The sequence below is a fragment of the Schistocerca cancellata genome, chromosome 4, assembly GCF_023864275.1.
Source record: "Schistocerca cancellata isolate TAMUIC-IGC-003103 chromosome 4, iqSchCanc2.1, whole genome shotgun sequence".
NCBI lineage: Eukaryota > Metazoa > Arthropoda > Insecta > Orthoptera > Acrididae > Schistocerca > Schistocerca cancellata.
Window position 1 is genome coordinate 568851462 of NC_064629.1, and position 22936 is coordinate 568874397.

Sequence of the window (22936 nt, forward strand, 5' to 3'; positions counted from 1 at the left end):
CCTGAGCTGCTCACCATTTGGCATGACCCAGGCCGCATGTCTGGCTTATCAAATGCAAAGTATGCAGGAAGCATTACCCCATCTTTTTTCATCTATTCATCCACAGCTGCAGTTTTGGAGATATACTTCACATGGGTTATATGCAAAATAAGTAGAAACACATCTGAATTCAGCCAGTCACTTTTCGGCAGTGGAGGCTGAAGGCCCTTCCATCGTAATTTCCCTTTACCGTATGCACTGCCTGACAAAAAACATCCAGAAGACATGGTTGGATGTCAATGTAACTTCATACATGTACACACTATCAGTGGGTATGAAAATGATTGGAGTTGCAATTCTCTGTGACAGGTAGAATGGCCACCGGAGTGCATTAGTGTTGTTCATGTATAGTGTTTAGGATACTTGAGGGGCGTGAATAGCATCAGATGTTGAGGTTATCATTGTGAAGGACATTGGAGATGCCACATAGTCTTGTGAGATAGTGTTATCAGCATCTGACAGTTTGTAAGGGGCCTCACTGTGGGTCTCACTTTCACCAGCTAGTCAAATTGAGCAATGTCCAGATTTGTGGAGCATTCATACATGATAGTGGCCCAGTGTTTGATGGCATGGGAACACGAGGGCGGGTGTACTCTTTCAAGGTTCTGGTCAACCACGCCAGGAAGGATCACCATACTGTGCACCAAGCACTTAGCAAACCCTTCACTTCTGCACCTGCCATACAAAAGCTCCTTGCAACATTTTGTGTCATCCCTCACCTTTGCTCAGACACTAGCAGCAGCTGTACTAGGGAATTACCATCCCATGCATATACTGGCATTAACATCACAACACCGACAGCTGTGTTTGGACTGATGCCATGACTGCTGATGAATGGCGATTCTGCACTACCACCCTCCCACCCCACCCCTCCCAATGACATTGTAACCAAGTATGGTGGCGACCTAGTTAAAAGCCCATTCTCCCAACGTTTTGGAAATCCACAGTGGCATTACTCTGGTGTGATAGAATGAGTAGTCACGAGACATGACTTCCAATCATAACTGGTAAGTGTTTGAGAGAACTAATGGTGCAATGGTACAACAAGGACTCGTGTATTCCGATGCCTTTTCTTTCATGCAACGATTAATTGTGGCATTTTTCAACATGGCAATGCTTGTCCACATATGGACTACATGTCTATGAACTGTCTGCCTGATGTTGAGGTACTCCCATGACCAGCAAGATCCCAGATGTGTGCCCAGATTTGATGTCAACTCTGTCCCTCAGCCATTATCCACGATATCAAGGATCAGTTGCAACAGTTGTGGAACAGTTTGTCTCAGAAAAGAATACCACTGCATATGTCACCCTTCCCAAATGCATTAGTGCAGGCATCCGAAGCCAGAGAGGGTGCGACATCGTATTGATAGGTGGGCTCAGATTGTTCTTTCTGAATTTGACCGAGTTTTGTAATCACTGAAATATCACATATCCTCTCAGTTGGTAAAGTGTCATTTCGTTTCCTCTTACTCTTCCAGGTGCTTCACCTTCACCTTTTTATGTCAGACAGTTTATTTTACTTGTTTTACATCTTAGGATAATCAGAATTCATTAATGAACATAGTTCTGCTGTCTTAATGTGACTAATCATGCGCAAGTTCAGTACTTCCAAGAACACTGGGTTAGCTGTGTTACAAGTAAGTTTACTATGTTTCACACTGGGCTACTGATCAATCTCTACATAGGCATATTGTTATGTGGTATGTTCTGTTCTGTAACAACATGTCTGCATTCTGTTTAGCAGATGATGGTGGTCTTGTTCTGCAACTATTTCTACTAACAAGGAAACATCAAATCAACCTCATATTTTAACCCTTTATTTGGCAGTGTTGCTCTCAAGCAACATCAAATTTACATTGGCCTTATGGGACAACAAACACTTCCCAGTGCCTTTTACTGGCATTGTTGCCTCCAGGCAACGTTCCTTTACACACTGCGAATGCCAGTTGTAATAGCTCAAGGTTTTCCCCACACGAGATGGCAATTTGTGCAGCGATGTTACACAGATCTCCTCGTGTGAGGAACATGGGTGTCTTATTTTGTTTCTGAAAGAATGGATTTCAATAAGTTGGCAGTAATCTTAGCAGATTTTCTTCAAAAAATACCCAGAAGTGAGTTTACGGCAGAAATATTTCAATCTAATATTGTTTTGAATTACGTAAATAGTATAAAACTTTTATGTTGCCTGTGAGCAACATTGCCCATAGTTGGGACATGTGTCATTGGTATATTACATATGCTTATGGCAGATATTCAAAACAATAAAATCTGACACTTGCAAGCTCATTTTGTGGTGTCCAACCACTCTCAACAGTAAAATGATGGGATAGCAATGAAAAAAGAAGAATTGATGAGCCCTGTCCCAATATTGTACGTCAGTACAACAAACATACGGGAAGAGTTGATCTTGCTGGTATGCTGATAGAGCTCTACGGAGTACCAATGAAAACTAGGTGTTGGTACATGTGATTGTTTGGATTTATGCTAGATCTGAGTGTTGTAAATGCCTGGCTGGTATTTCGAAAAGAATCTCTGGACAAGAAGACCTCACTGTAGTCATTCAGGCCAGATATTGCCAATGGTTTTATGTTTTCAGGGAAAAGGAAAGTATGAAGCCCCTCAATAGACATAACACCACCACAAAAGAAGAGGAGGAAGCCAACAGCTCCGACTGTTACACGAGATGTCCGATATGATATGGAGCATTAGCCTGTATATAGTCCCAAAGGTCGTTGTTCTTATTGTCCATCTGGATTTTCTACAGTCATGTGTTCAAAATGCAATCTAGTGTTGTGCTTCGTTCCAAAGAAGAACTGTTTCCAAAAATTCCATTGCAAGAAGAACTAGAAGAGAAAATGAAACAGTTCTATTACCCAGCAGGAATGGATAAATGTGTTTATAAATTAAATTATTCACGTACAGGAAACCTTTTGCTTGAGGTTATTGGCAAACACTTTTTTTCTGTAATATGTATAAATGTCGTCTACTGCTGGCAATGTTGCTTGTAAGCAACATTTCATAATGTTCATAATTTTTGTCAAAAATTTGTAAAACTGACTGAATTGTATTTCTTTAAGCATAATATACAAATATAAGCACTGAAATTTTTTTTGTTTTTTGTTTTTATTTTCAACATTTGCCAAATAAAGGGTTAAGGAGAAAAAAGCACATCTGCAAGTTAGCAGCCCAGGCAATCAACCCCACATAAAAATTTGGGACATAATTCCTATAGTACTCAGTTATGATCTTCTGGAAGTATAGCTGTAAAATTTCTGTGCGCTCAGTCCTACTGCAACCACACAATGCTCAAGTGTGAAATACTGCTTCGATATTGGTAGAATGGTTTGTTCTCGAGTCAAAGTCCATGTATCTAACCTGTAATTGGTACCAGAGATCTCTTTACTTTGAACACTGTTATCTTGCAATTCACAAATGCAGTGCAAATTAATTAAATGAATTAGTGTGTCATTAATGAAGTAGCAGAGCACTATTTAATTATCATCATCATCACTGTTGTGGGTTATTTTTGTTGGATTTTACAGATGGCATTGTTAAAGTTCAGTACATTTGCAGGAGGTGTGCTATTCTTCAATGTGATTGGTATGATTAAATTTTAAATCAAAACTCATTAACTTCATTTCATAATTATTCTTTAGTTACACAGGATTATTAATTCTGCTTTTGTATCTATAGCTGCAGAATATTAATATGAGAACAATGTTAAATAACATTGAATGTGTATTGCATGTGGTTGACATTATTATTTACTATTTTTCACGTAGAACAACATGCTTGTTCTCTAACAAGATTTCAAAACACATTGAGCAGAAGTGTTCACCTCTCCCCTCCTCTTCCCTTGTGTTCAACATGCCCAAATAGGAGGACTCCAGGACTCTGGTTATCACGTCATTGTACAGTACTTCACACTCTGGCATTAGGTGTCTGCTTAGGGCACAGCAAATGACAAACAAGTGGTGCATGTGAAAGTTTAAGAGCTGTATTATCAGAAGACCATAAGTAAGTACTACGAGAATTATGTCCCAAATTTCCTCAGAAGATTGATTGCTGGGACTGATATATTACAAGTGTTCCCCCTCCCCCTCCTTCCTTAAAATATGAAGTTGACTTGGTGATGTTTCCTTGTAATAAAAGTTTTATCATTCTATGTTCCATGTACTACACCTCACGTTAGGTATTTCTGATCTTGTCAGGGATGAAGAAATGTTTTATGGTCATTATCTTAGGAAATGGGCTGTGATTACTTATGGAGGTCCCTTGATATGGAACTGTGCTTATTGCTCCAACCATAGTTATTATTTCTACATCCTGGTACAGTAATATATCAGAAATAATTTCCTGTTTGTAAGCATGCATAGATATTTTTTGACATTTATGTTCATTCTTTAATACCTACAGCTTATTTGTTTTCGTCAGGACATATTACCTTCTCCTTTTAACTGTATGCTGGAAACATTAACAGTATCACTGAAATCATAATCTGATAGTTAACCATTACAGTTTATCTACTAGAAATTGTTAATTTAGTTTCTTACCTTATCTTTGTAAGTAGGAGGAATGTAATTGCCCACTTCTGACTCTGGCAATATAATTAAAAATCCAAGTACATCTCCTTCTTCATATGCAAGGCTGTAATGCTTTCCACGAGAATCATGAAAGCGTGTCCCTTTCCTGCAAGCAAATGATAATTTATTTTTGTAAAATTAATTTTTAGCATATTTCATCTTGCAAGTCCTCTGGCATGAAGTAGTACACACATTAGTAGACACCATCTGATAAAATGCATGTGGACACTTATTAGTGGACATTAATAAGGAGAGATGTGTCCATTCTTTGCCTTTCTGACAGCTTGAAATCTGCTGGGGACACTTTCAGTAAAGTATCTGAATGACTGTATAGGAATGGCAGTCCAGTCTTCCTCAACATCCAAAACTAAAGAAGGTGGTGATGCAGGGCGCCGGGGGAGGGGCGGGGGGCAGGTGTCTGGTGTGAAGTTGACATTCCAACTTGAACCTAATGGAACTCCTTGAGGCGAAGTCCGAACTCTAGACAGGCCAGTACATTTCAGGAATGTTACTGCCAAAAATCCATTGCCTCAAAGATGCTCTTTATGACAGGGTGCATTGTCATGCTGATACAATCAATCATCATCTCTTAACTGTTCCTTTATTGGGCACAGTACACAATGCTGTGAAACATGTTCATATCTTTCAGCATTTAGTGTTTTCTTAAGCACAATAACACCACCACACCCTAACCATGAAAAACATCCCCATAACACAACATAACCTCCTCCACACTTCACTGTTGGCACCACACGATGGCAGGTAATGTTCTCCAGGGATTCTCCAAACCCAAACCATTCTACTTAATTGCCACAGGGTGTAATGCAATTTGTAACCCCAAATCACTCATTTCCAGTGATACACAGTCCCCGCATATCGCTCTCTACATCACCTCAAGCGTAGCTTAGCACTGACTACTGAAATTCTTGGCTTATGAGGAGCTACTTAACCACTGTAAGCCATTCGTTTTAACTCCCTACACACAGTCACTGTGCTAGCTGGACTGCTGGCAGATCTTGGGAATTCACGAGTGATTCTTTCCACTGACTTCATGCTTTCTTTTTACAAACATCCTCTGCAATCTCAATGGTCCCTGTTACCTAGTACATTACATCTGCTTTCTCATTTCCACTTCACTGTCACATCATCAGAAGTCAACTTGTGCAACTTTAGAGGGGTTGAAATGTCCCTGATGGATCTGTTACTGAGGTGACATCCAATGAGTAGTTCACGTTCAAAGTCTGTGAGTTCTCCCAGTCAACCCATTTTGCTGTTACCGCTTTTCTATTGGCAATACAATACTCCCCGCCACTCTTTTTAGACTGGCAATCCTTCCCATGCCCAGTTGATTCTGCAGTACATAGTTGTGTCTGTACAGTAGATAGTGTAATTTACTTTACGTATGGCATGGAAGTGAATGAATGAAATGTTGAATTTAGAATGCAGGAATATCAGTAAATTTAAACAATCCATATTAACAGTGAGAATGTCAATTTGAAAAAAAAAGAAAAAGCACTACGGCATAGGCTCCATCTGAATACAGGTCTTTACAAATTTGAGAACTAAGTCAAAAACCCATTATTGTTTAATTAGATGACTGGTAATCAGTTACTGCTAAGAGTTACAGTCTTCAAGTCATCGAGGAGTATGTATCCAGAGTGACAAATGGAACAATCACACTCAGATTCTATGGAAGAATCCTAATGAAATTTAATTCATCCAAGCAAGAGAGAATTAACAAAACCTTCATTTAACCAAGTTTTGAGTACTGTGAAGAGAAACAGGACATCGAAAGAATAGAAGCACATTTCATCACAGGTTGATTTAGTAAGCATAAGAGCCTCACCTGAATCATGTGGCATATCTCACAAGGGAATGGTTATACGTCAGAAAGAAGTTTACTGTTAAAATTCAAAAAGCATATGCCAGTAAATATCACTACATGGGATAGTTGTTACATGGAATCACCATACATGCTGAATCTGCGTACATTATATGTATAAGATGTGGGGTTACATTATCATTTACTCACATATTAAGTTTAAAGTAGTAGAGTTTCTTAGTATTTTTATCAAAAATGACCATTATCTTCCTGTAATTCTTTTTAATGCAAAATTAATACACTTAAAAACTTAACACCGAAACACACAACAATACACTAAAAACATTTTCATTAAGTCCACCTACAATCTCAATAGCCTCCAGATCACCTGCTTAACAAGAATCTGATGGTGCTATATTTTATTTTTATTTTACACATCTACTTCCGTAGGACCAAACTGAGGGCAAATCTCCAATGTCATGGAATGTGTCAGTACATGAAACTACAACATAAAAGTAATAACAGATAAAATAAAATTTAAGACAAACCATAAGTTTACATAAATGCAATCAACAATATAACACAGGAATGAGCTTAATTTTCCAAGGAACTCCTCAACAGAATAGGAGTCACCCACAAGAAAACTCTTCAGTTTCAATTTGAAAGCACTTGGATTACTGCTAAGATTTTTGATCTCTTGTGGTAGCTTATTGAAAATGGATGCAGCAGTATACTGCACGCCTTTCTGCACAAGAGTCTCCCTAGTATTAACTGAGTGACAACTGCTAATTCTTGGGGATAAGCTGATATTGTTAACAAGGAAAGACAGTAAGGAATATATACAGGGTAGTCCATTGATCATGACCAGGCCAAATATCTCACGAAATAAGTGTCAAACGAAAAAAACTACAAAGAACGAAACTTGTCTAGCTTGAAGGGAAAAACCAGATAGCGCTATGGTTGGCCTGGTAGATGGCGCTGCCATAGATCAAACGGATATCAACTGTGTTTTTTTAAAATTAGATCCCACATTTTTTATTACATATTCGAGTAGTTCATAAAGAAATATGAATGTTTTAGTTGGACCACTTTTTTCGCTTTGCAATAGATGCACTGTAATAGTCACAAACATCTGGCTCACAATTTTAGACGAACAGTTAGTAGCAGGTAGATTTTTTAAATTAAAATACAGAACATAGGTATGTTTGAACATTTTATTTCGGTTGTTCTAATGTGATACATCTACCTTTGTGAACTTATCATTTCTGAGAACGCATGCTGTTACAGCACGATTACCTGTAAATACTGCATTAATGCAATAAATGTTCAAAATGATGTCCATCAACCTCAATGCATTTGGCAATACGTGTAACGACATTCCTCTCAACAGCGAGTAGTTCGCCTTCCGTAATGTTCGCACATGCATTAACAATGCACTGACGCATGTTGTCAGGCGTTGTCGGTGAATCACAATAGCAAATATTCTTAAACTTTCCCCAGAAAGAATCCGGAGACGTCAGATTCGGCGAACATGCGGGCCATGGTATGATGCTTCGACGACCAATCCACCTGTCATGAAATATGCTATTCAATATCACTTCAACCACATGCAAGCTATGAGCCGGACATCCATAATGTTGGAAGTACATCACCATTCTGTCATGCAGTGAAACATCTTATAGTAACATCGGTAGAACATTATGTAGGAAATCAGCATACATTGCACCTTTTAGATTGCCATCAATAAAATGGGGGCCAATTATCCTTCCTCCCATAACGCTGCACCATATATTAACCCGCCAAGGTTGCTGATGTTCCACTTGTAGCAGCCATTGTGGATTTTCGGTTGGCAAATAGTGCATATTATGCTGATTTATGTTACCCCTGTTGTGAATGACGCTTCGTCGCTAAATAGAATGCATGCAAAAAATCTGTCATCGTCCCGTAATTTCTCTTGTGCCCAGTGGCAGACCTGTACACGACGTTCAAAGTCATCGCCATGCAATCCCTGGGGCATAGAAATATGGTACGGGTGCAACCAATGTTGATGTAGCATTCTCAACACCGACGTTTTTGAGATTCCTGATTCTCGTGCAATTTGTCTGCTACTGATGTGCGGATTACCTGCAACAGCAGCTAAAACACCTACTTGGGCATCATCATTTGTTGCAGGTCATGATTGGTGTTTCACATGTGGCTGAACACTTCCTGTTTCCTTAAATAACGTAACTATCCGGTGTCTGGTCCGGACACTTGGATGATGATGTCCAGGATACCGAGCAGCACACATAGCACACGCCCGTTGGGCATTTTGATCACAATAGTCATACATCAACACGACGTCAACCTTTTCTGCTGTTGGTAGATGGTCCATTTTAACACGGGTAATGTATCACAAAGCAAATACTGTCCGCATTGGCGGAATGTTACGTGATATCACGTATTTATATGTTTGTGGCTATTACAGCACCATCGATCACAAAGTGAAAAAAGTGGTCCAACTAAAACATTCATATTTCTTTACGTACTACACGAATATGTAATAAAAAATGGGGATTCCTATTTTAAAAAAGACGCAGTTGATATCCATTTGACCTATGGTAGCGCCATCTAGCAGGCCAACCATAGCGCCATCTGGTTTCCCCCTTCAAGCTAGAAGAGTTTCGTTCTTCGTAGTTTTTTTGTTTGATACTTATTTCGTGAGATATTTGGCCTGGTCACTATCAATGGAGCACCCTGTATATATTGAGAGCCTAATGTCAGAATATCCAGACTAATGAACAGGAGTTGACAAGAGGTTCACAACCTTACAAAACTCGTACGAACCGCCCGTTTCCGAGCCAAAAATATCCTTTGGGAGTGGGAAGAGTTACCCCAAAATGTAATACCATATGTCACAAGCGAATGAAAATAAGCAAAGTAGACTACTTTTCATGTAGAACTATCACTTACTTCAGATACCATTCAAATAGTAAAAATGACAGTATTAAGTCTTTGAATAAGATCCTGCATGTGGGCTTTCCACGAATTGTGTGTTAGAAACTATAAAAACTAAGTCTTACTGTGATTTAGCCTTAGTTTATTTTCTACAAACCATGAACCTACATATTGCAGTGCACTGTTTGAAACAGTGCCAACGTTGCACACAATATCCTTACTACCAAGCTAGTGTCATCAAAAAAACAGAAATACTTTTACAGTCACCTGTAATTCTATATAAGCAAGGAACAGGAGTGGCCCCAGCACTGATTCCTGGAACACACTCATTTAACTGTGCCCCACTCAGACCCCACATCATAGCCATTCTCAACACTGTGGATTACATCCTTTTGCTGTCTGTTATTAACCCTAGAATGGTCGGGCTGTGTCTGTGAGACCAACCAGAATCAAAACAAAAAAGTTTTCAGTGGAAGCATTCAGGGTCACCACCACCAAAAAAAAGTCTATCCACATGAGTGCAGGAAAGGTTATGCTGACGTTCTTCTTTGACCAAGATGGCCCCCTCCCGATTCACTTCCTGCAGCACGGCTAACAGTGAATGCCCAGCATTACTTAAAACCTTGACCACCCTTTGCCAAACGATCACGACCAGGCAACCTTATCCATGGGGTCATTCTGCTCCAAGACAATGCAAAGCCTCATACAGCCAACACAGTCGTGCCACTCATGCAGAAATTCAAATGGGAAGTTATCGGCCACCCTCCATACAGTCTGGACCTCTAATCCTTGTGGTTACGACAGGGCCCCTTAAAAAGGCTCTAAGGGGCAAACGATTCACCTCGGACGACAACATCCAGCTGTACATTGTGAGGTAACTGGTGAGTTGAAGCGCCCTGGAAATATTCTGAGTTGGCGGCCACCGCTCGGGCCGCGCGGCAGGGCCGAGCTCGTTAGCATCCACGTGGTGCCTCACAACGGCAAGAGCACATGGTCCATTGAGCATGTGGCTGGGAATTCCTTGGTGAAGCTGTGTGCCGCGAGGGCCACAGATGGCGGACTTTGTGAAACCTTAATGGCAGACATTTCACAGTTCGTATGGAAATTAATAGTAGCCAAATGAATCATGATACCTCAAAAAGAAACATGTACATTACTATTATTTGCATGACGATTCTGATGGTGTAACCAGATTTTCAATATCTTTATTAGTTTAAAAGTTTAGTATCTGATGGTAAATTATACAAGTAACACTCAGCAACGAATTTCCAAAATTTAAGTGCTTCATCCGATTTCTCTGATCGACATGTCTTTGGAAAGCTACTAGTGTAAAACTAAATTGGTATAAATTACAGGCATATAACTTGAATAGTATATGAGTTATAGGCAGTCAAAGCGGCCAGTTACTATCGATCGAGTCATGCCATAAGTACTCCACAGTTACACGAAAAACAAGTAGCAGCATGCTTGTAAAAATACTTACTCATCTGTGTCTTTGTTTATATCTGATATATACTATTCATGAAAAAATTTGTTAAATATTTACTGCATTTTAGAAAGCACAGAGACATTAGGTTACTGGCCTACCTTTTTTCTATTCCCTTGATATATGTTTGTTTATGTATCTAATAATGTGTGTTAGAGCATGTTCATGGTCCAGCCGTAGGAATATTTATTTAATTTCAAGTTATTTAAATGTAAATCCAGTATTCCATGTGTGTTTCAATAATGTGTGGGTGCATTAGCTTGAAGACATGGCATGAGCACTCTAGCCAATCACAGCACTCGTGAATGGGGAGACTGGTTGGAAGCGGGAGAAGAGCTCGTTTCAAGAGAAGACAGGGAGTTCGGGAGAGTGCGGCACTGGACAGTACGGCACAGGATATGGAGAGGATGGACGTGAAGGCGCGACGTACAGTGGCGGGAAAGACTTGGAGTGGAGCAGTTTGCGCGTGATCGGAAGAGATAGAAATACTATGGAGTGCCGACTTGTGTACTTGTGAGATTTCCATCGCTTCTGCAGTGAAGACATAGTACGTGTCTGGAAGTAAATATCTCGTGAGCTATGTTGTCGTTCATAACTAATTACGCGCAGAAGGAGTCTATTGTTTCCTTGTAATTCAACTCATACTTTATTTAATTGCTGGACCATCAACACTAATAAGAGTTTTGCAGAAATATACCACATTCTCAAACGTACTTCAACTATCGTACTCACCATTTAAAGTCATTACGATAGTACCTGCAGGTTTTATTTAATTGCAATCATTCATTTATAAATTTATGTTTCTTTCATAATTCACAATTGCCGAGTGATAGAAACCTTTGACCATTCAATTCATGTGTGTATTCTTATCGTGTAAAGTAGACACTGCAGCATTTGGCCTGTAATGCAGCAACTACGTATCCCAGCCCCTACACAATGAAACCAGCCAAAACTCTTAATATTGCAACATTGAGTCGGAGGGTGCACAGTTAATTTAAAGCCCACAATGTGCGGAACACACATTAGCATCACAGCCCTGGGAATTTTATAAGACAGCCATACACCACCTTGTGTCACAGTGGGACAAATGTCTCAACAGTCAGGCTCAGTACTTCTAACATACAGGTACTGGTTTCTGTAATTATGCCTCTGGCTCGTTTCTTTTTGAACACCCCTTATACAATCACTGTTAGAATCAAGGCAGTTAATTTTTAGCAATCCACTGATTTAGTGCTTGAATCAGTCAATACCTATATTGATTCAGTTCGAAACAAATATACAAGTGGCCCAAATATGGCTAGGCCTACAAGTTTTGATGAAGGCATATTTTGGCCTACTTTATTTAGCTGGAGCATTGCATGGCGGTAAAATGAATATCGAAGACTTTTTGAATACAGAGGGGACTGAAATAGAAATATTTTGAGCAAGTGTGTCATTGGAAAGGTTCAGATTTTTGACTCATTTTATCAGGTTTGACAACATACATACAAGGGAAGAAAGAAAAGCACAAGATAATCTTGCTGCCATAAGATCCATTCTCGATACGTTTGTCTACAACTGCAATGCATATTCTACTCCGTTGTTACTTTGGACAAAATGCTTGTTTCATACAGAGGCAAATGGAAGTTCAGGATGTATATCCCAAATAAACCTGCTCAGTATGGGATCAAGGATTTCATCCTGCCATGTTCTAAAATGTACTATCTAAAATATTTGGAAATCTATGCAGATGCACAACCACAAGGGCCGTACAAAGTCTGTAATAAGGCAGAAGACATTGTTCTGTAGACCCAGTGACAGGGTGTGGAAGAAATCAGACGATAGGCAGTTTGTTTATTTCTTACCCAACCATCAAAAAAGTACTACAAGATCAGAATATTACTGTTATTGGTAAGTTAAGAAAACATAAGCCTAAAATTCCTTTTGAGTTTTTACCCAAAAAATCTAAACAAGCGTACTCAAGTAAGTTTGGATTTCAGGAAGACGTTATATTACTCTCACATGTAACAAAATGAAACAAATCAGCAGTGCTTATTTTGTCAATGCATGATGATTATGAAATTGAGAGTGACAGCGACAAAACAAAAAAATGTACTACAAGAAAAGAAAGGGTGGAGTAGATGTCGTTGATGCTATGTGTATGATGTGACTGTTGCCAGAGGGACAAGACGGTGGCCTTTCTGTCTCTTTATCTCAGTTGTTGAACATTGTAGCTCTCAATAGGCCTATCTACATTGTATTCAAAGCAAACAAACACATTTCAGGTAGAAGAGAATACCTCAGAACTCCACGGAAGTCTCTCAGAACACCATATTTGACAAGGTGTGCAGCCCAACCAAACCTGCTGTGCGAAATTCGCAGACTTGGCTCCAACCTCTACAGCACTAAGCAACAACGAATAGTTGAAGATTCGCAACCAGGAAAATGTGGAAGATGCTACAAATGCAAGGACAGCAAAACTAAATACTTTTGCAAAGTCTGCAAGGTGTGGTTATGCATGTCACATGCTGAAATAGTTTGCGGCGACTGTTTTGAAAAATGATGATTTTAGAGGACGATATCTCACAAATTATTCATTATTTTCACAATTTCCATTTATATGCTAAAAATTCATCGTTTTTGCTTCTTAGTTCTACACCTTATTTTCATTTATAGTCATATTTCAATCAAATTTACTTGTATTTCTGGTTTACTTACATTTAGTACTGCAGACTATGTTTTTCAGTTTTTTTTACAATTATTGTATAATTCAAAATATTAAAATAATGTCAATATAGCATTTTGTAATACCTGAACAAATTAAAAGTTCATCATTAGATGTAAATGTACTGTTTTTCACTTGTTGTAAGTGTTTTATTTATTAGATCCCACAGACCCAGCCCGACCGTTCTTGAAACTATTTTTCACCCGACTGTTCTACGGATACAGTAAGAGGTTAACCAGCGGTGAGTTACTCCCCGTATTCCATAATGGTCAAACTTGGGGAGCAAAATTTTGTGATAAACACAATCAAACGCCTTAGTTAAATTAGAAAAGTTGCCTAGCATTTGAAACCTTTTGTTTAATCCATCCAGTACCTCACAGACAAGAGAGAACATAGCATTTTCAGTTATTAAACCACTTCTAAAACCAAACATTATGTTTGATAACAAATTATGTAGAATAAAATGATCAATTATCCTTACATACACAGCCTTTTCAATAACTTTAGCAAACACTGATGGCATAGAAATAGGTCTAAGATTGTCTGCATTATCCCTTTCTCCCTTTTTATATAGCGGATTTACTACTGAGTACTTTATTTGTTCTGGAAACTGAACATTCTTATAGGAAAAATTATAAATATGACTAAGTGCAGGGCTAACATGTGCAGCACAGTAGTTTAACATTCTGCTATGCATTCCATCATATCCATAAGAGTCCCTAGTCTTCAGTGATTTAATTACTGACTCAATCCTCCCCTTGTCAGTATAACAGAGGAGTATTTTAGACATCAGTCTTGGAAAGGCATTTTCCAGCCCTGTAGAAACTACACTTTTATTTAATTTACCTGCAATGCTCAGAGAGTGATTGTTAAATACTGTAGATATATCTGACTTATTAGGAACAGAAATATTTTTACTATGAACTGATTTTATATTGTTGACCTTGTGCTGCTGGCCAGACACTTCCTTCATGACTGACCATACGGTTTTAATTTTATCCTGTGCATTAGCTATTCTATTTGCATACCACATACTCTGCCTTCCTAATTAACATTTTAAGCACCTTACAGTACTGTTTGAAATGGGCTACTGTAGCTTGATCGTGACTGCTTCTTACATTTTGATACAATTCTCGCTTTGTGCAACAGGATATCCTTATCCCACTAGTGAGCCACCCGGGCTGCCTATTACTGCTAGTACCCCATTTAGAACATTCTAATGGAAAGCAAGAATCCAAGTGCATGAGAAATGTGTTAAGGAAACCATTATATTTGTCATCTATGTTATCGGCACTATAAACATCCTGCCACTCTTATTCCTTGACAAGGTTTAAAAAACTCTATTGGTGTCGGATTAAGTTTTCTACATAGTTTGTAATTATATACAACATTTGTTTGAGTACAAAAGCCTTTTAGTGTTAAAATCTGTGCATCATGGTCTGAAAGGCCATTCACTCTTTTACTAACAGAATGCCGGTTCTAGTAATGACGAATGAATAAAAATATTGTCTATGGCTGCGCCACTGTTTCCCTGCATCCTAGTTGGAAAAAACACAGTCTACATCAGATCATATGAGTTTAGGAGATCTACCAACATCCTTTTACTTGCACCATCATATACAAAATTTATATTGAAGTCACCACATATAATTAATTTCTGGTACTTCCTACAAAGTGAATCAAGAACCCTCTCTAGCTTGAGCAGAAATACTCTAAAGTCAGAGTTAGGGGACCTATAAACAACAACAATTAGATGTTTAGTTTCACTAAATTCAACTGCCGCTGCACAACATTCAAATATCCATTCAGTGCAGTGCCGTGATACGTCTATGAACTCAAATGGAATACTGTTTTTATGTACACAGCCACTCCCCCACCCTGCAAGGAACTCCTCGAAAAAACAGCCAGCTAATCTGTATCCTGTTAAAGGAAGCATGTGAATTGTCAAATTATTTAAGTGGTGCTCTGCCATACCAATAATTTCAGGGTCAACATCTATAAACAGTTCACTAACTTTATCTCTAATACCTCTTATATTTTGATGAAATATACTGATTCCTTCACTACCTGGATACCTGACCACCTTTAAAGGTGATTCCTTTGTTAGAGGGAATTCCTTTAAGCAGGGATACCCATTAGTTGACTTCAATCTAAAAAAGGTGCAGCTCTAACACCAACTGCTACAGGAATCTTCCCACGAGTGGTCCCACCACCACCCACTACACTATCACCTATAAGCTTTGCCAGCTTCCCCTTCTCATTGGTATTGAGGTGCAGACCATCCCTAGTGAAACCCGACCTGCCTAACAGCAGCATTAAAATTAGGCCCATCGTGACGCTGAAACAGTTGCACGAAGTGCAAATTAGTGCCACCTATATGAGTAGCTATTTTTACCAGGTCCGTTCAGTTTCCATAATGAATTTCCTTACTTGCAAATCTTCGTTGCTAAGATTCTCTGAATGAACATTTTAGAGGTCAGACATTTTTCTTCATTGCCATCACTGAATCCAATCTGCTGTACCATGTAAGCAATTTTTCTTGTTGCAATGGTGACATCTCTTCATCTTCTAGCATTGACACTGTATTGAGCCACAGTTTCCTCCATACACTATTCACACATTTTGCAATATCAGTCCACGTGCCTCTAACAACATTAGTTTCTATCTTCATATTAAACTGTGGCCAGAAAATCTTGAGGGCATATTCGTCTTTCAAAACACATTCTTTAACAAGACCGCAGGAAGTTTTATGCAGATAGTGTGGCTTGAATGTACAGATAATTCCCTTGCCCATGAGTCGCAGGGCAGATTTAGTGTTCAGTGGCAAAAACTGGACCTCAATGTTTTTATTTTAATCATTAATGGATTGCAGGTGGCTGAGATCATCGAGGAGGAGAAGAATTCTGAAAGGGTTCTTTTCTTTCTCACACAACAGGCTTTCAATTGTCTATTTAGTTCATAAACAAAACAGTCACTGAAAATAGCAGAAGTCATCCAGCCTTTTTTATTCCATCTCCAATACCTCTCAGCCTGCTCGTCACAACCATTAGTGCCCTATGATTTTGAAAGTGGCAGACCATATTGGGTTTTAATTAACGACTCTCTGCAGAAGTTACTCTGAAAAGAAAAGTGCACTGGTCCGTGGTAGCTTCAGATCACGGTGGTTAAAGCCTGCTTTGCAGTATGGCCTTTATCTCCCATAATTTATTTAACCTCTTTATAAAATCATCGGCTCTAACTTCATCTGTCTCTCCTGTCATTTTAATTTTGTGAGAGCCAAAACGAAGTGTATATGCCCTGGGACAACTGAGATCTGATAAAAACCCTGGAATTTTTTGTCGGGAAAAACCCGGGAATTTTTAGAATTCCGGAAATTTTACATTGTTTTAGTTATTAGATAATCTTTTGTAATTTTGACTGATACGCTAACAAAGACTTTTAGCCCGCCAGTGCAGAAAAATACTGCAGCAATAAAACAAACGGAGGGGATAACAATAAAATAAAAATTTGATTGCCAAGAAAACACAGTGCACACACTAACGTTTACCGACAGCAAAATGTGTCAAAGGCTTTAAGACAAAGACTCCCAATATTTCGTCACTACTAACTACTTTTAATGAGCTACACATCACAACTGTTTACATTGGCTTCGTTTGTGAAGTTGCCGGTGGGCTCACACGCATGCGCAGAGCCAACGTTACGTATGAGCGGCGCCTTCTTCGGCTTCTGGTCACTTGTGGCGTGGCTGTTTAGCTATGTAAGAAGTAGCAGCAAGCAGCCACATGCTACCCGAAAAAATTTTTCCGTCGCGCCCAAGCTGCCGGATTCGCACATGCGCAGAGCAGTCTTAGTTGTTGTAGCGTGGGGGACAGTCTCCACATGACCTGTGTTTACGTTTCGTGATTTTGTGCTGTTTTCTCCTAGTTTACGGCTGTCACGGCAAATGCAAACAAAACGGATTTCTGCGTGTGTGCTGTCAAGTGAATTAAAGTACATTCACATAATTACAGAAACTAAAATATGTTGTTAGTTTCAGTTTTCTGATTGTATTTCCACGTTACTGGCAATCAAGCATTAATCGTCTTCAGAACAAAGACGTCATTTTCGTCGGTTCGCTAAAGGAATTTGGCTTTTATTGATATTTCCCGTAGAGACTCAGTTTATTTGAAACTAAGTGTTTCATCCTACAGTATTGGCTAGGTTCAACTGTTTGCTGAATTTCATGTGCGCGTTTTCATTTTCTGGAACGTATGGCATTACGCCATAATAATGAACCAAATATGAGATAATACAGCATTGGCACTCCACGAAAACTGGCGTCCCGCAAACAACATTGAAAGGCTTAATACCTAGTAGGAACCTGTTTCGGTGTCAATCTGGACAGACGAACGTGCGCTTTACGCAGAATGGGGCATTCAGTATGGTTTAAGAAATTCCGATGTCCTGTTTGTTGCATGTCATAATGTGAGATCGACGAACTATGTAAATGTCCACTTTAAGATGACTACGCAGGTACATTTCGTCAGCAATACTGATTAAAATGTTTTGTTTTGAATATATTGACAGCTTTACCAGAATTTTAAAAATCTGCCTTCTGTGAAATACAATGTTTCTCGATCACAACACGTTTCAACGCTTGTCTTGTACCTCCTCTAGGCTTTACGTTATTTCTTAATTTCTGTTGTTTACACCTTAAATTCACAGAAGGCCTTTCTTCGGTAAAGTATAGACTGGTAGCAAGCTGTGTTTTGTCATTGTAACTCCCCACAAGGGTTTATATTTACTCCTCAGGTAGAATAAAAACTGCCACTCATACTGTTTCTTGGCTTCACAGTTAACCTTGTTAGTTTTTTATACAGCTTGAAAAAGTAATCAAAAACCTATTGTCCTTAGTTCTGGTGTATACAAAAAAATTTATTTCTGCACAAAATCTGTATTCCTTCTTACTTGTTTTTGCAGTGCTGTGTCGATATAAATGTGATTAGAAATGTCACGTAACAGTATTGCAGAGTACGAATTAAAAAAAAAATCTATGTTCAAGTCACCACATAAAATATTAGGGTACTCTGAGTTGTAGGGTCTACTTTTGAAGTGAACGTTATTCGAAGGACTGCTTTCTTATTTTCATTCTCTCTCTGGATATGACATGGTAAAACAATTGCCTTGAGTACAGTAACTCCGTATGTCCACTCCGAACATGCCACAGTGCTGCACATGGTCACTTGATGCACCAGCACACACGGAATTCCAAACAGAAATGCGACGAAAGGCGTTGAGCAGAGCTCGTCATCGTAGTTGCGCAAACGCAATAATGCGAGTCCTGGCAACTCCTCAAACGAACCTATTCACAGCGGCACCGACAACGGTCGTCAGACTCCGTCACCAGAGGCCGCCCGGTAACGCCGGCCGACAGCGTGGGCACGGTGCGATCTCCTCCGTCAGTTTGTGGCAGGGGTCAAGAAGATTAGGTTAGAATCTATTCTATGTATGAAGTACTTTAGATTTTAACCTCCATGGGTGGGGTGGATACCACGATACCTCTGTGCTTTTAGACGAGTGCTGCAGTGCAGCGTTTGCTATTAAGAAGACGCCGAATCCAAGTAAGTAAGCTGTATCAGTCTCGAAAAGAACGTGACGATTGCTGTACACACAGTCATCAGTTATTGGAATTACCAGACAAGTTTTACGAACACATGAGATGAACGGAAAAACGATCAGTGTCAGGAGCCATTACCTTAGTATTTAGCATGCCATCTTTGTTCTTCGCATTTCTATCGTGTATATTATGAAAATATATAGTTTCAATTATATGCCTCTTTAAGGATCTCTCCCAAATACGTTGTTCCTAGTACGGTTTATTACGCTAGAGTGGTAGGATGTGAACTTCAGTGCTTTGCCAATGACGTTATGAGCCCATAATGAATGGTTAACGGATAACACTTATCAGCAACTATTATTTAATTAAGGAACGACAGATAATCAGAATCTAGCAGGTTCTTTTTGGAGCACTTGCACAAAGCATAGCTTCAAAATCAGCAAAAGAATAAATTCAACATTTCGAAGTATTTGTGGTGCAAGAGTGAAGGTATCAGCTTTTTAGTTAGCCTTCAGGACACCATATATAGCATCCAACATATCACACAAAAACTTTGAAATTGTACTTTTGAGAAGTCATATAGCAGGGTAAAGGCCTGAATACTGGAAAGATTTAATGGTCACATGTCAAATACTGACGTGACACGCCTGGGTTACCTTGAGTCAGAATTGCCTCTTTAATGTGAATATCGGATTTTTTAACGGGGCTCAAATCACATATCTATAACTACTCGAAATCAGCTTTCGTTATCCGAAAGTGTTTCACATATGAGTCTTCGGCTTTATATATGCAAGATATTTAGTGGAGATCCTGAAAAGCAAGAATGGAAACGCTGTTTTGTTAGATTTATTTGAAATTGTGCAAACATATGTTAATTAACCTTCAATGACTGTCATTTAGTATAAGCGTGAAAATAAAGTTTAGAATACGATACTCTGAACACGCAAAGTACTGAAAAGTGGACGCACACATCACATTTGCAGATCACTTCACATAACAGAATCACTACCCTATTGGCATAAAAACGCCTGTAAGCACTGATGACAATTTGTGGGCACTTATTGTCCACCTACAACAACTCAAAAAGACTCACTACAGTAACTTGAAGCATAAGGGACTTCATTTTTCCTACTCTAACGAATTAATTTATTGAGGTTATAATTTACACCTAAAAGATCCGATAAGGATTTTGCCTACTTGCTTCCAACAAACATACGATTTCAGTCCACAGATTCCGAACTATAGTCCCCGATTAACATATTTTTATACTCAGGACGCCACAAACTCACTCTTTCTTGGATTAAGCTTATCAGCTTCTCACAACCAATATGTGAGAATGTCGGTCGATTTGACCGAAGAAAACAAACTGATTTGAATTTCACAGACTGACGTTCGAAGTATACAAGTTCGGGTGATGAGATCGTCTACAGTGTGACCGTGTTCATAGTGGCGGACTAATTGGAAAAGATCAGTCGTCTTCGGCCAATGTCGATCGTCGGCGGAATCCGCCAATATCGGTGCCATTGTAACTGCAGCATAACAGGTTGCGGAAAAATATTGCAAATGTTGGTTCGAGAAGCATTACTTTCTGAAGTATATTTCCTTTTAAGCAACATGAATTATATTGAGTGTGAGAATGTGCGATGAATTCTCAAATTACAGAGCATTTGACTCTCATTTAAACCTTAGCTCGTCTTCCTCTTTCATTAAACCTGCATACAAGCTCTTGACTTTAGGCTTAATAGCAGCTCCAGAGAGAGGCATGTGCTTTTGGTTGCAATGTTCAGTCCAACAGCTTAGCACTTTTTCCCCGTCTATCACCTCCAAGTGAGATGTGGTCACTCTACACACACTGAAGACAATTGCATGTTGAGCAGCTTTTCAAACTGATTCCACATGTCACAAATAGTTCTCATACTAGATGCCAAAGTCCCAAGGGAGCTGAATGGAAAATATGCTCCCCTTTCTCATGGTGATCTAAAACTTTTAACTTCGTTCCTAATGAGTAAGTACTTTGTACACACTTCTTTCCATCAACAAGCATGTTGTTTTTTCCCCTTTTACCCAACATCTGAAGTACAGACCCTGTCAATCCACTGTTCTACTAATCTGAACTTTGACTTCTCAACAAACACAACAGACAATGTGCTAACACGTATCTGCAAGCAAAATTGCTTATATGCAAAAACAGACATAACCAATCCATGTCTAATGGTTGGTTCATTTGGGGAGAATAGGTGCAAACTAGTGTGTAAAGGGATCCAACTGTATTCGGAGGAGGATCAAGCGACATAATACTTCTGCCCACCTTATCTTACAAAATGAGCGAACAGGAAAAATCAGAGATATAAAAGTCCATACAGAGGCTTACACACTGAGGTGTCAAGTCATTGTATAGTGATATATACATATACAGATGGCAGTAGTATCACATACACAAGTTATAAAAGGGGAGTGCATTAGCAGAGCTGTCATCTGTACTCAGGTGATTTACGTGAAATGGTTTCAGATGTGATTATGGCTGCACGATGGGAATTAATACACTTTGAATGTGAAACGGTAGTTGGAGTTAGGCGGATGGTGCACTCCACTTCAGAAATCATTAGAGAATTCAATATTCCAAGATTCACAGTGTCAAGAGTACCGAGAATACCAATTTTCAGACATTATCTCTCACTATGGCCAACAAGAGTAGTGGTGTTTGTGTAGAGTTGTCAGTGCTATCAGACAAACAACTCTGTGAAGTATGGGGCCTACAATGAATGTATCCGTTAGGACAGTGTGGCAGAATCTTGCGTCAATGGGCAGTAGCAGCAGGAATTCAATGTGAGTACCTTTGTTAACGGCAGGAAATTCCTTGCAGCGCCTCTTCTGGGCTTGTAACAATATCAGTTTGACCCTAGACAACTGAGACCCGATTTCAGTTGGTAAGAGCTGACGGTATGGTTCGAGAGTGGTGCAGACCTCATGAAGCCACGGACCCAAGTTGTTGACAAGACACTGTACAAGCTGGTGGTGGCGCCATTATGGTGTGGGCTCTGTTTACACGGGATGGATTGGGTCCTCTGGACCAACTGAACAAATCATTGACTGAAAAGGATTATATTCAGCTACTCTGAGACCTTTGCAGTCATTCATGTACTTCATGTTCCCAAACGATGCAATTTTTGTGGATGACAATGTGCCATGTCATTAAGCCTTAATAGTTCCCAATTAGTTTGAAGAACATTCTGGACAATGTGAGCGAATGGTTCGGTCACCCAGATCACCGGACATTAATCCCGTTGAACATTTATGGGACATTGTCTAGAGGTCAGTTCACGCACAAAATCTTGCACCGGCAACACTTTCACAATTATGTACGACTATAGAGGCGGCATGGCTCAATATTTCTGCAGTGGACTTCCAACAACTTGAGTCCATGCTATGTTGAGCTGCTGCACTACACTGGGCATAAACATGTCCAACACGATAGTACGAGGTATTCCATGACTTTTCACCTCATTGTAAACAGTCACTCTTGTGCATTATTTACTAATGAAACACGAATGAGGGTGAATGATAGTGGTACCCAGAACACTCTTCCTCCACACACAGTAAGGTGGCTTGCAGAGTGCAAATGTAGTGTACGTGCTACCAACAGCCCAGACTCAGTTTTCTAGTAGACCTATTGTAAACACTGTGTCACATATCCCACTGTTGCTCTGGCAACTTTTAGCACCCATTATAACGCCACCTTCGTGCCGTTACGTGGATCTCATTGATT

At 39.4% G+C, this 22936-nt stretch overlaps 1 protein-coding gene across 2 annotated transcripts in view; it reads right to left on the reverse strand.

Annotated features, from left to right (window-relative positions):
* The window catches only part of LOC126184716 (set1/Ash2 histone methyltransferase complex subunit ASH2), a 187009-nt gene that overhangs the window by 14857 nt on the left and 149216 nt on the right, over positions 1-22936 (reverse strand). For both annotated transcript variants that reach the window (XM_049927238.1, XM_049927239.1), the window contains exon 9: positions 4596-4731. In XM_049927238.1, the coding sequence (XP_049783195.1) occupies positions 4596-4731 (136 nt within the window). The remainder of the gene's footprint in view (positions 1-4595; positions 4732-22936) is intronic.